This window comes from Lonchura striata, chromosome 2, assembly GCF_050655825.1.
Source record: "Lonchura striata isolate lonStrDom1 chromosome 2, ASM5065582v1, whole genome shotgun sequence".
Lineage (NCBI taxonomy): Eukaryota > Metazoa > Chordata > Aves > Passeriformes > Estrildidae > Lonchura > Lonchura striata.
In genome coordinates this window covers 127,939,186-127,954,550 of record NC_140704.1, presented here as the reverse complement: position 1 = coordinate 127,954,550, position 15,365 = coordinate 127,939,186, and the positions used below count along the sequence as shown (strand labels likewise).

Below are 15,365 nucleotides of genomic sequence, written 5' to 3'. Positions count from 1 at the left end.
GTTTTAGACTACAAAATAATGCTGACTTCTCACTGCAAGCAATTAGGAGAATTAATTAGTTAATGCTGTATAATCTTTGAAGGCTAAAACACTATCTAAATACATTGCTGGATGTGAGTGCCTCATCTCTCTTTTGTAATGAGTTTTTTTTTTTTCCAAATTAATGCTATTAATTTGAAAATAGAGAATTCTTTTCTAAAGAAATTAATGTAAATGTCACATGAGAAAAATCTAACCATAAGGTTAGATTACACACTATATATAGTCAAAAATAGGTGTGCAAAATGTGATCTAGAGAAATGTACTATTGCTGAACAAATACCAATAGTAAAAAATGCCAGTCTTAAATAATAAATTAAAGAAAATTCAAATTCACAAAATCTATGCAAATGAATTACAAGATTACATTATTAAACAGGGAGGTTTTTAGCCTAGCAAGAGCTTATATTTGGACAAAGAGGTGATGGTAATGGAGGTGGAGGTGAGAGAACATTTTGGAAGTGTTCAAGCTGCTGAAGTTTATTTTTATTTCCTCAGTGTTTTATGGAATATCTTCCATAAGAAAATGGAATAGATGACATTCCATCCCTCCTGCCTGTACACCTCAGGGTAAGTAAAGAACTGCTATGAGGCAATATAAATCCTTAGCTATATGGACTGTTTTTAAAATTATTCCTGTCTTAATTCTCAATAGCAGGAAGAGTAATCAAATCTTTAAAAACCAAGAAAAGAATGTGAATAGGTGTTAAATTCAGTTCTTTAGTGAATTTTACTTACCAACATTTTTATACTAGCTCAGTAATAAAAGTTCACAGAACAAATAAACTAACCAAAATGTTATCACTTCAGTTTTCTTATCACATCAAAATTATATTAGAAAAAGATTTTTTCAGCCATAGGGTTGTTGGGCACTGGAACAGGCTCGTAAGGAAGTGGTCACAGCACCAGCCTGACAAGAGTTCAAGAAATGTTTGGACAATGCTCTCAGGCACATGGTGTGACTTGGGGATGGTTCTGTGCAGGGCCAGGAGCTGGACTCAGTGACCCTGATGGGTCTCTTCCAACTCAGCATATTCTGTGATTTCTTCTCCTAGTTCTTAAAAAAATTTGGAACAGTGGTATCTCAGTCAAATCACATTTCTGCCAACACTATGATACAATAAATAACTTTCTGATTATTGCCTATGTTCATTCTTCTCTTAAAGTAACTTCCTATTAACAGATATGTAATTTTGTTACAGTTGGAAATAATTCAGAGCTAACGTGCATTTATTTATTTTTAAAGGGGAAGTTTAAAACCTTCAGCTAAAAACTGAATAATATGGAAAGAAGCATGTTCAGTCCAAATTCATCTTGGCATTTAGCCATATGTGGTTGAACTTGAAGCTTGCCATTGCCATTGATATTCAGATGACTATTTATGTGCAATTTTTGACAATCAAGCCATTGTTTAAGTCTGGTGGCAGATCAGAGGCAGAATTCTTACCCCTTTGCAGTAAAAAAAGGCTACTTATTAAAATAATGGAACCAGTTAAACTCAACAACCATACACTTATTTATGACTTAATATGTATGTTACATACCAGATAAAACAATAATGTAGTACTCAGCTAGCAGAAAAACTGAGCAGTGGCCTTGCATCCATCAAGCTAAGAATGGAGGTGTGAGCTTATAATGCGAATGACAAAGTAGAAGAGCAACTCTGAAGCACTTCTGCAATAGTTTAATCAGTCTCACTCAGATATGTTTTATCTGACAAAGAAATAAGAGATGCTGCATGGGGCTGCCTCCATTCTTGTATCCTCATAATCCCAGCCATCTATCACCTTACAGTGTTCCTGGCTATCTTAAAAGGAGTTGACATGAGAACACTTCTGTAGCACACTATTAACACATACCCCATGTATTTCTGTTAAACAACTTCCTATAAAATAAACCAGAACCATAATCAGGACTGAGATTTTTTGTATGATGGTTGTCTGAAGATCAACAATAAATATTCTTTAAATAAAACTCCACAAAATTAAAAAAAAAAAATGAAATAATGGTTTCAAACACTTTTTTTTAGTTCCAGTGGCATCACAGACTGCTTCACCTTCACACTGCCATCTATGTACCTTACACTAAGTAAGTTTATCAAACCAGACATGTGGCCTAGTTGTCTGTAGTGACCCTGATTTAGGGTCATAAATCAGGGCAAAGTAACACACATCCTGTTTCCTTGGAAGCTTAAAGCATGAAGGAGTCCCTCTATCCAATACATAATTCATGTGGAAGATGGTGTCAGGGGGAGGATGAAGTTTAAAAGCCCCCATTTTTCTGTACAGTCATGTTACATGTATTTTCAAGAAAAGACATAATTAAAAGAAAGCTCAAAGAAAGATGCTTGTGTGGCATGCATCATTCATATACTACGTAAAGTAAACAGAAAGAAGAATGTTGAAGGCATTCAATGTAATCATCTCCAGAAGTTCTTGCAGCTGTTGAAATTCCTACGTAAGTAAAAGGAGCTTTCCCTGAAAACCTTTTATTTTACACAGCTTCATAGAAAATTAGGCTTAATTTTGCTTTCTATGGCAGAATATAAACACAAGCTTGTTCAAGGTATTTAGCATGTGCCTGACCTCAGTTAGGTGAAGGGTTCTATCCAAAGCCAATAGGACTAGTCACATGCTCAGACATCTGATTAAGTGCCTTGCTGGACCAGTGCCAGAAACATAATAGTGGGCTGGGCTAAGCTGATTAGAAATGTTTTGCTGGCTCCAGTGGCAGCAGGACCTAGCCTTTATTGCCACTTTGCCAAATCTCATGCTCAACAGGAAAAAAATCAGGCACTCTGTAGTTCTTTCTGTGTTCTACTGGGCAAAGTTTGAGTACAGAGCAAATGTAGCTCATTTAGCCCTAACTGGAAATGTGCATTACTGAGAATGCATCTATTTTTCCACAAGAAAATAAATTTTGTTGCTTTGTTGTAACTCTTGAAACAAAGTGTTTTTTTCGAATAGGCTGTCTAGATACAAATTTTGTCTAACTGTAACAAGGAAGAATATGGTTCATAGAAATGGTGAGGGGAATTCCTTTAAGCTTTGTGAGTTTAAATATGGAAGATGCCTTCAATAAAATAACTTTAATTTTCTAATTGAATGTTGTTGCAATTAGCATTTGTGGAAACGGGAGCTAGGTGGCTGCACGGCTTTTTATAGCTGGTATAGGTGGCTCGATAACGAGGAATTAACAGACAAACTGGCGCCACATAGTCCCTCTGTCTCTGGGTAAACCTAATGATTCCTGGCATCACTCTTGCCGCAGAAATCTTGGTGCTTTTGGGATGAGAGATCATTAACACCAGGCTGAGGAGCCCTTCCTTCCCTTGTGACAGAATTCCTAGCAGGCCTTCTGCAGCGCTAAATCCCCGACCGACTACAAATTATCAATACTGATTACCGGATTGCTGCAGTGGGGAGGGGACGGCGTGCTCGGCACTGCAGGGCTGGCCAGGCTCCCACAGCCCTCACTTCCCTCCCCTGTTTGCATCTACAGCTGTCTCATGCCTTGTTCCCAAGGGTGCCACAGCCGCGTTAGAATGCTTTCAATCCACACCAATTGTTCCTTGGGAGCAGAACAGCAGCATTCAGACAAATGCTTTGGTGTAATGCATCGGTTTCAGCCGGTGCCAGGAGGGTTTGGTGTAACTTCGTGCAGTGCGATGAAGAGTGATAACAAGAATCTGCACAAATGAAAATTTGAACAGGATTTGCTTCTTGGGGAGGACGCTAATTGTGTTGGGAGCACTTCATCCTTATTTTGTGGGATTTACGTGTGCATGACATTAATGATGAATGATTGTGAAAACTTGAGATTTGAATGCGTCAAATGCAGGTCCAGCCTCTGTCCCCTTCGAAAAGAAAGGAAAAAAAAAATCCCAAAAAAACCCAAGCCAACAAAAACCATTCCTAAGGAGCGTTAGGGACTGGACGCTTTCAGCAGCCCGACCCCAAGACTCTTCTCCCTCTCCTTCCACACCCTCGCTGAGATTTTTCGCCCACCCTACCCAGCAGCCTCCCTCGAACAAAGGGGCCAGTGCGGGGCTACCGCCCTTCGCTCCTGCCGGGACCGGCAGGACCAGCCGGACCCGAGGGGAACGCGCTCCCCGGCAGCCGGGATCTCTCCGGGGCCGGGGCCGGCGGAGGAGCCGCGCCCCGCCCGGCGGCTCCGGGCCCGGCGGGGTGGGCAGGGGCGGCGGGGCGGCGCGCCGCGGCGGCAGGGCGCGGCTCCTGCGGGGGAGGGGATGCTCTCCCTGCCGCTGGAAAACGCGAGGTAACAACAGCCCCGGCAGCCGCCCCCCGGGAGAGACAGCAGGGCGGGCACGGCTAGCGCAGACCAGCTCTCCGTGATGCAGTGACCTACTTCGGCCGGCCCCCCGGCCCCCCCGGCAGACTGCAGGTGCGGGCAGCGCCGGGGCAGCGCCGAGCGCGGCTCCTTCTCGCCCCCTCCCGCAGCCCCGCGCTGGGCTGGGCTGGGCTGGGCGCGGCCGGCCGCAGTGCGCGCCCGGCAGGGTCCGCCCGCCGCAGCGCCCCCGCCCCGCACCGCGGCCCCGCCGCCCGGCCCGGCCCCGCCCGCAGCCCCCGACCCGCGCCGAGCCCCTTGCGGCGGGGTGCCTCTCCCCGATTCCTCTGTTCTTCGCCCCACGCGGTTTCTGAGGCAGAGGGGAGCGCTGACTCCGGCCGGCGGGGACGGATGGAGGCATATTGACGGCAGGGATAACTTTACCGCTCGTTTTTGTTTTTATTTTCTTTCTTTCTTTTTTATATATATATACACATGTACACACACACACATACATATATGTAATATCTATCTATATCTGTATAATATATATGTGTATATATATATATATATAAATAAAATATCTATTCACCTTTAAAATAATGAAAAGCGTTTCAAAATTACGCTGTGCTCTTGTGCCGACCTCACCCATCGGTATATAATTAATCCGATCTCCGGTTAGGATACTAAAACAGCCCCGTGTCCCACCCACCCTCTCCTTTTTTCTCTGATCAATGAAATTAAAAATATGTTCAGTGTTCTCATGATTTTTTTTTTTCCTAAACTTTTGGGAGAGTGAGAAGAACACCCAGTTTTAGGTAGCAGACCTAGGAGACAGCGGCCGTAGTACTGGCTGAATGAAAAGAGAGGCGTTTTCTTACCCATTGCTGTTTTAGCCATGCTGGGATGTGCAGCTCTCAGAGGCGGTGAAGGCAAAGGGTCCAGCTACAGCAGTGGAGAGAGGGAGAGAAGACTGAATAAGGCACTGAGTCAGCAGAGTGGGGCTGTGCAAGAGAAGGAGCAAGAGGCAGGAGCCCATGAATAATTATCACTCCTCTACCCAAGCAGATTGGCTCGAGAGGTCCCCTGACATGACTCCTGCAGAGCCAGAATCTCCGGGCATTAAATATTGATCCACCAATGGTGCTGGAGTACAAAGTGCCAGAATGCAGTTTGAAATGGAAATCAGTCCTTGGATGCTTCTCCCCCCTCGGTCTGGCGTTAATAGTACATTCCATGTCAAATGTTTTATGTCTTACATGAAAAAAGCCTATTGGTGTTGAGGGCTCTGCTGTTGCTACCTGCAAAACATGCACAAATTCATTTTAACATATTTCATCCCAAAGATACAACAAGAAGAGAGACCATTGTAAGGGATTTCCTAGACCATTTCAGTAAAACAGCTGCTCAGTTTATTTCTGCCTCCTGCACAGGTATCCTATACAATAGTTTTATTCTGAATGTTTCTGCATTTTAGTACCTTTTTTACTGTTTACTGTACCAAGACCTGACCTTGGTCATCTCAAACTTTTCTTAACCTTGGGAAATGGCAGTTGGACCTGCTTACACTCTCAAAGGGCTCTGGAAATCCCAGAATAGGATAAATGTGGACAGAAGTCAGCAACTACTTCCCTGATGCACTATGGTAAAAGTCATGGGGAGATGTGAGCTTGATTCCCTTGATAAAGTATGCAGGATGGGATCTGATACGGTCATTACATGAAAAGGGATGGACACATTCTAAGAATTCCCTACACTAATTTTGAGAATTCTCTATCCTTGTCAAGATGACATTAACTGGCAGCCACTAAAAAAATGTGGTAGAGGTTAATTGAAGCATTGCTAGAAACAGGGCAGCAATGGGACCTGTTTGTACACCTCCTAGGCCTGGGCAGTTGCAGGGCTAGAGGAGACAGTATCCAAGACCTTGGCACAAAGAGAGGGATGCTCCACCTTTACCTTCTCATCTCACTGTCCAGCTGGAGCTCATTTGCTTCTCCCAGGAGATCACCAGCCTTACTGTTAAGAGCTTTCAGAGGTACCAGACTGCTTCCAGACAGAGCACTAGGTGAATTTTCAACCTGCAATTTGGAGGACGCTACTTGTAGATGTGTTTCATGGTGTGTGTATGGGTGGGTGGGAAAAGCAGGGCATTGGTACCATTGTTCTTCCTTGTGTGGGGCTGCTCGCAGCTGCTCAGCCCACACTGTGTACCATCACTAACTGTGATGCTCTCACTCTCTGTGTGCTTCCCTGGAACACGTAACTCACAATTATGCTTCTCAAACTTCCTTGAAGTCAGTGAAGAGCATCTTTGAGTGAAGCATCACCTGGAGCATGGCCATAAGGCTAGCTTTCTCTTTTGAGACAGTAATGAGGAGACTAAAAACTAAACTTGTTTTTTCTTTAAATGAGAATAGTGAAGTCTAGAAGTGAGTCTGGGGAGAGAAACATCCCCATGCACAGACACCAGCATGTGAGCTGAGGTGGGGCAGCCGCCGGGGCTCCCTGCTGAGGGGCAGGCAGAGGGGATGAGAACTGGTCTATCGGGACGCAAGGCCGACCCACCCTCCTGAGAGGCCCTGCCCGCGGGGAAGGCAGGAAGGCGGCCCCGGGACCCGGTGGCTTTCTGGGGTGACTTCTGGGCCTGCGGTTCCGTGGCTGCGTAGGGGCGTTGGTGAGCAGGGGATATAATGGATGTCTGTGGTAAGAGGAGCTTATTCCCGAGAGGAAATGGTGAGCAAGGGCGCAGTGCTCCGCATACAAGGACGGCCTCGCCCCGCCGCGGGACTCGCCGAGCCTCCGGCGCCCGGGCAGGGGTGGTCCCCGCCGGGCGGGCCGAGGCTGCCCGGGCGCTCTCCGCGGTGCTGGAGGCGGCGGCGCTGCCGGGGCCGCGGCAGCCCGAGGGGCGGGGGCGGGATGGGGCAAGGCAGGCACGGCGGGGCCGGGAGGGGGTCGGACGGAGGCGGGAGACGGGCCGGGCAGGGACGGACGAGGAGGGGGCAAGCAGGGATCGGTGCGGCCGAGCCCGGCCCCGGGAGCGGTGACGGTCTCGCTGCCGGCCCCGCCCGGCCCCGCCGCTCCCCGTGGTCCTGATGCCTTCCCGGCACCGGCGCTCACTTGGCTCGGCTCGGCGGGGCTCGGCTGCCCGGGGAGGGACGTGACACCGGGGCTGTGCTGACGCAGAGCATCTCTGCTCGGCTCCCCATCCCCCGCCCGGCACGCCCAGTAGGCAGCGGACCCTCCCCGGCGTCTGTCTCTTCTATTTAGTTGATATTCCTGTTCTCCGAGCTAAAGCAGCGGCACGGGCGGCCGGCAGAGTGGGAAGGAAGGCTCCCCTGACCTCGCTTCCCGGCTGCCGCCGCAGTGGCAGCGGCGCCTCCCGCTCCCTTCGCCGCCTCTGCCCGATGCCCGGGTGCCCCAGGCTGGGCCGGGACTCCCCGCGGTCCTTCGCGAGGGAGCCGGCGCGGATTGTCAGGCCGGGGGGACGTGGGACGCCGACGATGACAGTTCGGGTCTCCCCCAGGAAGCAGATCCGGGGGTGGGGAGTGCCGAGAAAGCGATGCAAGAAATTGCTTGGCAATCACTGTCATGTCAAACCTTGGCATGTACAGGAGCAGTTATCAGACACCTCATACATCATTTCTGTCCCACTGGCTGCCACTTTTTGATGTTCTGTTTCACATAAATTTTACGAGAGCATGAATTAAAATCCAGCATGTCCTAGCAAGGCTAGGACTTTCTTTCACCGTTTGTGCCTTTTCTTGATTGACATTAAAATGCATTTGCAGGCCAGGCTACCTCCAGGTCTGTGGCTGTACAGCCTGTGTGCTCTGTGTGTGTAGCCACGTGCTACTGGGCAAAACACCCCTGACTTGCTTCTAAACAGCAATGGGACATAACTGTGGCTTTCACCCTTCTTTTTTTTTTTTTTTTTTTTTTGACATTTATCTGGCCATGACCATATAATTGAAAACCTTTTGTTCATTTCCCCCATTTGTTCTTTTATCCATTTGTTAGGAAAGATTTTACTTTTTACCCCATTGCAGACAAAGGAGAAGGGGAGGTGGTACTGCAAAGAGAAAAGGTTTGCGCAGCACTTTGAAGACAATTGCTGCTAAGTAAATGATCTGCACTGGCACTGAAATGTGAATCATAGAGATGGGAATAGGTCATGAATATCTTTTTCTGTGGCTGTGCTATGTGGCTGACTGTGGCTTCGCCACCTTGTTTAGTTTTCTTAAATAACCAGAAAAGTCAGCTTTTTTCCTAGTGAATTTTGGGACAATTGTTTACACTTAGCTTTTGTCATTAGGAAATGTAATGGACCTCATTTAGGGGAGCAGATTTTTCCTATTTGTTCACTTCTACTCCTTCTTTAGGCCTTCAAGAGTGATTTTTCTTTGTGTCTATGAAATTTTAGAAAATTAGGGAGTAATTAGTTCATTATTAGTTCATTTACATCTCTGCTACTTTCACATCCTCAATGAAACTTATGATAAAAGATATAGTTCAGACTGTACAATGAAGTCTTCAAAACTCAAAGAATAATGGTGCCTATACAACCTTAATTACTCTTCCAATGCATGTATATAATGATAGAGTTTTAGATTATACACTCACATGCTATGTTTTTCTCTCTGCATAAATAACAAGATGCATGGTAATCCCTTTTTGAGCACTATTTGTTATTTTATTTTAATTTTGTTCTCATAAAAAATAACCTTGACACAGTCCTCTGTGCCCTTGAAAGCACGGGTACAATAAAGATTTTCTTGAAGGAATGTTTGACAAAAATAATTTCCTACCATGGGTGAAAAAATAATTTGTTTTGCCTTACTCTTCACAGCAGGTTAACCACAGATTAGAAGGTGTTAGTATAGTTTATTATTCAGTAAGTAGATAAGCAAGCATATTTTAATGTGAAATATAAAGAAAGACTCCAAATATATGCATGTGTGGTTTTCATAATCTTTGTAACATTTGGGATTTTTTGGTAACTTTTTCTGAAGTTTTCTGTAGAACTGTATAAATATACCAAGCAGATGAAAAGATTAGCTGTGAACTGAAAACACAGGGAGAAAGAAAGAGCAGAGATAGATATGTATATATGACTGACTTGTATCTGAAGCATGGTGACCATTTTCTTCTCAAATTGTATCTTTCTTATCCTTTTGTAACACTTGTGCTATGACAAATTACGCAGTAGAGTACTGTTACGTTCCCATTAGCATTTCTCTGCTTCCGAAATTGTGCTTTTTTTGCTGAGCATAGCCTATCTAAAAATCATCTTGTAAAGAAGCTTGGTAGTGACTTGATAAGCCAGCTGCAAACAATGTCACCATTAGTGATTTGGTTGCTGCTTGTTCCACACACGTGTTGGAGTAAGGCAGCTTTAGCGCTCGCCTGGTTTCATGCAGGCTTTTATTCTCGCATGGCTGCACGTGGTGCTCCTTTCAGCAGCATTCAGGATCACTGTGGGGAAGCTGAATAATGGTATTATGGCATTTGTGGATTTAAAAAAAAAAAAAATTGTAGAAATCTGTAAGCAATGGCTTAATGCTAGCATGGGTATTGTACATAATAAGATCTCCCTCAACAACTGTGTCCATGAGATGTGAGCTAGAGCTGTGCAAGGCCACAGGATGGGAGTGACTTGGTTGCAGGTAGATCTGTGCTGAAAATATATAGACCACAGACTTGGTGGGCAAAGACTGGGCAAATTAAGGTGGAAACCAATTACATCATTCTGAATGAGGATAGCATGTGCATGAGACCCTGAGAACTCTTGTGTGGAACTAAACCAAGGAACCATCTATCCAGTAGTCTGTAAATTGCATATTGTCCCCTTCCAAGGCCTTGCCAGATAACAGAATTTTCTAGTCAGTGACATTCTCAACTTGGATGAACCCCTCACAACCAGCTCTTGGACAGGGCAGCTTGGAGGGGAATCTCTGTGCCTGTGGAACAGTTTTGGTTTTCTCATCTTGACCCACCTTTGTGTTAGCCACCACTGGGCAGCCTCCCCATATCCTTGCACATGCTCAGTGTGCTCACAGAAGTGCTTTTAGAGATGCTCAGCCTGATGTCTCCATGTGAATCCTTACATTTGCAATTCTTTGACTGTCTCCTGCCTTTGTGCTTCCACGTCCGTATTCCCTTGCTTTAAAAAAAAATTTACCCATGATTTTTCTTCTTCAGTTCACTCTTCATAGGTAAAGTCTTATTTTTGGTTTTTGTAATGGGATGAGCTTGTCTTTGAAATGGGAAAATGTATAGGAAGAGCAGCCACAAGCACAGGCCAAGGAGCAGCAGCAAGCTCCCGTTAGTCTCCCAGTATATGCACTTTGAGACCTTCCTGTAATCTCTAGACATTTAGTTGCCTACCTTGTAGCGCAGCTTCTCTTTATCATCACTGGCTGCAGGCAAACTCTGGGGAAAGGCTGACAGTAGGAAAAGCACTTGAAGAATTTCCCTAGGGACCATTCTAGTCACTGACTGCTCTCAGGAATACCTGAGCTTAATGCAATTTTGCTACTCAGTAGCCTTTGACCAACCTTTTTCCTTCTGTGGTGTCCACAGTGTCTCATGGAAATCTGTTCCACAGAGCAGCTCCTTGCTGTGTGAAGAAGCATCTTCTTTTGTTTGTACTGAGCATGCTATGTTTATCTTGATGTGGGACACCAACTATACTTTCAGCCCTAGAATCACCTCTTTAAAGTAGAAGTTAACGGAGGGAGGAATATCAGATCCATCTATACTTTTAAAAATGGGAGAAATAGATGATACAGAAGGAGTTAGATTAGGCTGATGGGGAACAACACCATCTGCTGCACCTCAGTGGTTCATGGTGAAATTTCCCTAGAAAAACAGAAGATGTCAATGATCAGCAGACCTAAATCACAAGTCATTCCAAGACCAGGAGGCCTGGTTGGAAAGTGCCCTCCTAGTGCTCTATCCAAATAAGGTGTATCCTGATATGGCTCTGATTTGCTTTCCTGACTGTAATTTTCTGAACAGCAAAATGCCTCATGTTATGTGAAGTCAACAACAAAATCATGCTGTAAAGTGCCTAATTCACTTTTCTCTGTCTCACTTACTGCTTGCTGTGAGAAAATGCTGAGCTATTTTAACTTTCTGTTGCTCTTCTTTGAATTGATTAAATTTCTTGTTACCATTGGCTGGTTATCAGCTGTTTCATCATGGCTTTTTCTCATACACCTTGGAGAAGGCCAGCAGATATTTTGCTGCTCCAAGTGTATTCTAGACCATTTTTTCTCTATGTAGTCAGGCATATTCATAGATATATATGTTTTAGGGCAATAAGTGTCATATTGTTGGCTGTCAAATAATGATAAAGTTCTTGATACCAGGCACATAATCTATTCTTTCTGCAACTAAAATTTATTTTGACTTAGTGATTTAGCATACAAAACAACAGATGATGGTAAAGTAAAAATATGCTGAGGTTAGATAAAACAGACTTTGAAGGTATTAGCTGAAATCTTAGTGTGAAATTCACACTTAGAAGGAAACAGTAGCAGAAAATCACTTTGAGAATGAAGTGTAAGATAACTTTTTTAGTTCTAGTCTTTATTTTAGTATATTAAAATGTTTACAGAAAATTTCATTTAACAACTCTTTGTGCTTATGGCTTTGCCAGACTTCATTATCTTAATCTGATATTTTTAGTGTTGTTTGCCCCTTATTTTTTTAAGCAATGTCAGTGGACTGAGAGCTGGTCAGGGAAATAGGAAAATGGGATGAAAAAAATGATAATTATGAAGAACAGAAAGACAGAGTAACAACTGGAATAATGAGAGAAAATGGGCAATGGCTGGACAAAGAAACTGCAGTGAAGGAGCCTTTTGGAGAACGGGTAATTAGGGTCACAGAAGCAGACAAGGGAGAGTCAGGTTGTGAGACAGGCCTGGCATGTGTTTGCTGAAGAGATGAAGAACAGGGATTTGCAGCATAATGTGGGGAGGTGGTTGCTTGGCAACTCTAATTTGGTCCCCTTATTATACATGGGTGATCACATACTGTTTTTATGCAGGGTTTCTGTCTCTTTGCAGGATGGACCTGCTCTGGGGATGTACTGGGGCTGTGCAGGAGAGATGAGTGATGCCCGTGTGGCTCCTGCTCCATTTATTACTTGAACCGGAAAGCCAATAATGAACGATGGGAAGGGAAAGAAAGGTCACACAACTGTAATAATGCCCTGTTACACAAAAGATACTTTTCCTATATAGTGCTAATATAGATTCTTAAACCAGTTCTGTGTGGAAACTCTAATGGTGTAATAGTTTCTAATCATCTAATTTTTAATGACCCCTTTTAGAGCCCTAAATCCAATTTCCTCAGCAATCACACCTGCAAGTGATGTTGCAATGTCTGTGTTTGAAATTTTTTTAAGTACTTTAAATTACATCTGTAATGCCTTAGAAATAAGATCTAAAATCAGTGAATACCTCTGCCTTTAATTTTTTTTGTGCCTCCTTGCCCTGTATTTTAAACAGCAGTAGTACCTTTTCTTTGTTACTGTGGATTTTTGTAAATTAATTTGAATTTTTGCAGCAAATGAAAAAAAAAATTCAGATGTTGAAATTATGAGCAGCACTGAGAAGCTCTGGAAGAACTGAATATTTCTGGCATCATAAGGCAGTTGAATAATGATCAGTGAACAAAGCACAGGCCACGCAGTGAGTTATGAGGTGAAAGCAAAGTATTGATTAACTGTTTGGTGAATAGAGCATAGTGGTCATATGCAGAAATAGCAGTTAAAGACCATGACATAAATACAGGAAGTTATTACTACCCTTGTACAGTGTAGATTTCCAGGAGGGGGATTAAAAGGTGCACTGATGACCCATGTGCTTCTTTTTGTCTGTAGGCAGGGCTGCTTGTTTGGATAGTATGGAGCTTCAGTTTTTTGATAGGTACTTTAATGGCAATACTCCTATTTTAAATATGTAGGGTTCATGAGTACACTTTGTGCTGAAGGTAGAAGGTAGTGGAGTTCTTGATCTTTTTTTTATTTTATTTTGGAGTTCCTGTTTCTCATGGAAACTTACTCTAAACTATGTCCCACAGAGTCACTGCCTCTGAGTAGTGTGGTTAGGTACACTAAGAATGAATAGTACTTAGGTAGATATTTAATTTATGTCATGTTAAATAGTGGCAATGCATTAACAGCTTGTGACTGGTCAGAGATTAACTAAACATCTTTAATGCTACTGTTTGCAAGGAAAATGGTGTTTTAGGAAGAGTTTATGCAGGTAGGGTGTTACAGGCTTAGTAACTCACGATAGACAATAAAGAACAGTTTCCTTTACTGACCTTTTGTTTTGATTATTGTTTCACACATGGTGGCTTTTGTTAGTACATGCTTGTGGGCAATGTAGGTGTGGCGCTCAATAGGAATTTAGTTTTTGAATGACATAAAATTTCTCCTATGTTTGCTAGTTTGGCTCTGAACTTACAAAAGCCAGTGTACCGCCTGAGTTCCACCTCTGTGACATGGGTGATGGTTCTGCTGTCTGGTGCATACCTTTCTGTCCCCTTTTGTCTTTTCTTACTTTCATATGCATCCCTGGAAAACCTGTCTGGTACAATTCCATGTCACAATGTGCCCTGTCAGTTTTTGTCCTGTAGCAGACATGCAGAAGGTGGTAAAAAAACCTGTGTTCCCAGAAGCTTATGCTACTCATGTTTTTTGGCTTGCATAGCTATTTATTTTTTCATGCCTGAAGTTTGAATGTAATCGCTAAGTTCAGAAGAAATTAATATTTCCCAGTAAATATTCAGATAAAGAAATAAAAGGGAGTCTTATTAAGCCACAGAACTTGAAAAGACTGTGAGCTATTATTCATATGAGCTAATTCAATGGCCAGTTAAAACTGTAACTCACTTTTATCTTTTCTAGGGTTGAAAAATTCCTAACTTACATCTGATTTCCTGTTCACTCAAATGTTGTTAGATTCAAGTAATGTAAGAACTTTAGACAGAACAAGAAAAAAAAGGGGGAAAAAAACTGTCCATCTTTGTCAATGGCTCCATGGTACATAACCGTTGTAATAACCAAACACGGAAAAACACATTAGGTGAAAACTCCCAGTTCAGCAGCTGAATTTCTCTGCCTTCTAAGCCCGTCTTCTGATTTTATTTTCTGTTTTGGTTTTCAGTCTCTTTTCAGTTGTTTTTCTGAAAAAACAAGATGATTTGGTCCCTGAATTTTTTGCTTTAAGGTATTAAGTCTTAGCTGTGTCATTCTTCTTATTCTCTTTCTGTCCTTGTTTTTTAGCATCTTTAAAAACAATGTAGTAGAAATATATAATTCTAAAATTACATCATAAACAAACAAAAACTGCCTCTCTGTTTTTACTCATTTCTTTTAACATGTTCAAAAACTGTATTATCCTATCACAATATAGCTGCTTTTACGAGTTCATGCCATTTCTCCACTGGGATCTGCAGATCCCTTTCAGACTCTGCTTTCCAGGTTATTAGTCTCTGCTGTGCTAGACTGCCTGTTGCTGGATCTATACCTTTGCACTGGCAGGTACTAAAATGCAAACTGATATTATTTGAAAAATAAAATAAAAAAAATATTTTCCCACATATTCAGTGCTATAGTAATGATTTAATGTTAAATTTTAGAGGAAACAAACCATGTATTCTTTTACATCTGATTTTTAGCAGTATTGTTTCATCAAGGGTCAGATCTTGCAAATTGTGTGTCTTCTAGGTAGCTTTATATTCATATGTAGGTAAGCATAAGATAACTGAAGTTAATGAGAAACACTCTGGCTTCACTAGGACAAGCAGTCAGCTCCTCCTTAGGCCCCTCCATGAGGATGAAAATCTTTGACTGTGGAGATGTTTGCAAAGAGCTGGGCTGTCATCCTGCTAAGCACTGTGTTTAATTTTGTGAGCAGTTGTTAATTAGCCCTATTGAAAGTGCAGTAAATGCTCCAATCAATAAAATGTCATCAGTTCATAAATTTTTAAGTCTGGAAAGGACTCCTTCTCTGAGTTAT

The 15,365-nt window shown here is 43.1% G+C and overlaps 1 protein-coding gene and 1 long non-coding RNA gene across 2 annotated transcripts in view; one reads left to right on the top strand and one right to left on the bottom strand.

The window, feature by feature from the left end:
* STMN2 (stathmin 2) overlaps positions 1–5,321 on the bottom strand; it is a 38,300-nt gene extending 32,979 nt beyond the window's left edge. The window contains exon 1 of the mRNA XM_021550574.3: positions 5,208–5,321. Within this exon, the coding sequence (XP_021406249.1) occupies positions 5,208–5,226 (19 nt within the window). The 5' untranslated portion in view covers positions 5,227–5,321. The remainder of the gene's footprint in view (positions 1–5,207) is intronic.
* Positions 5,322–5,429: 108 nt separating this feature from the next.
* The window catches only part of LOC110481780 (uncharacterized), a 109,351-nt gene continuing 99,415 nt past the window's right edge, over positions 5,430–15,365 (top strand). The window contains exon 1 of the long non-coding RNA XR_014952958.1: positions 5,430–7,062. This is a non-coding gene — a long non-coding RNA (uncharacterized LOC110481780). The remainder of the gene's footprint in view (positions 7,063–15,365) is intronic.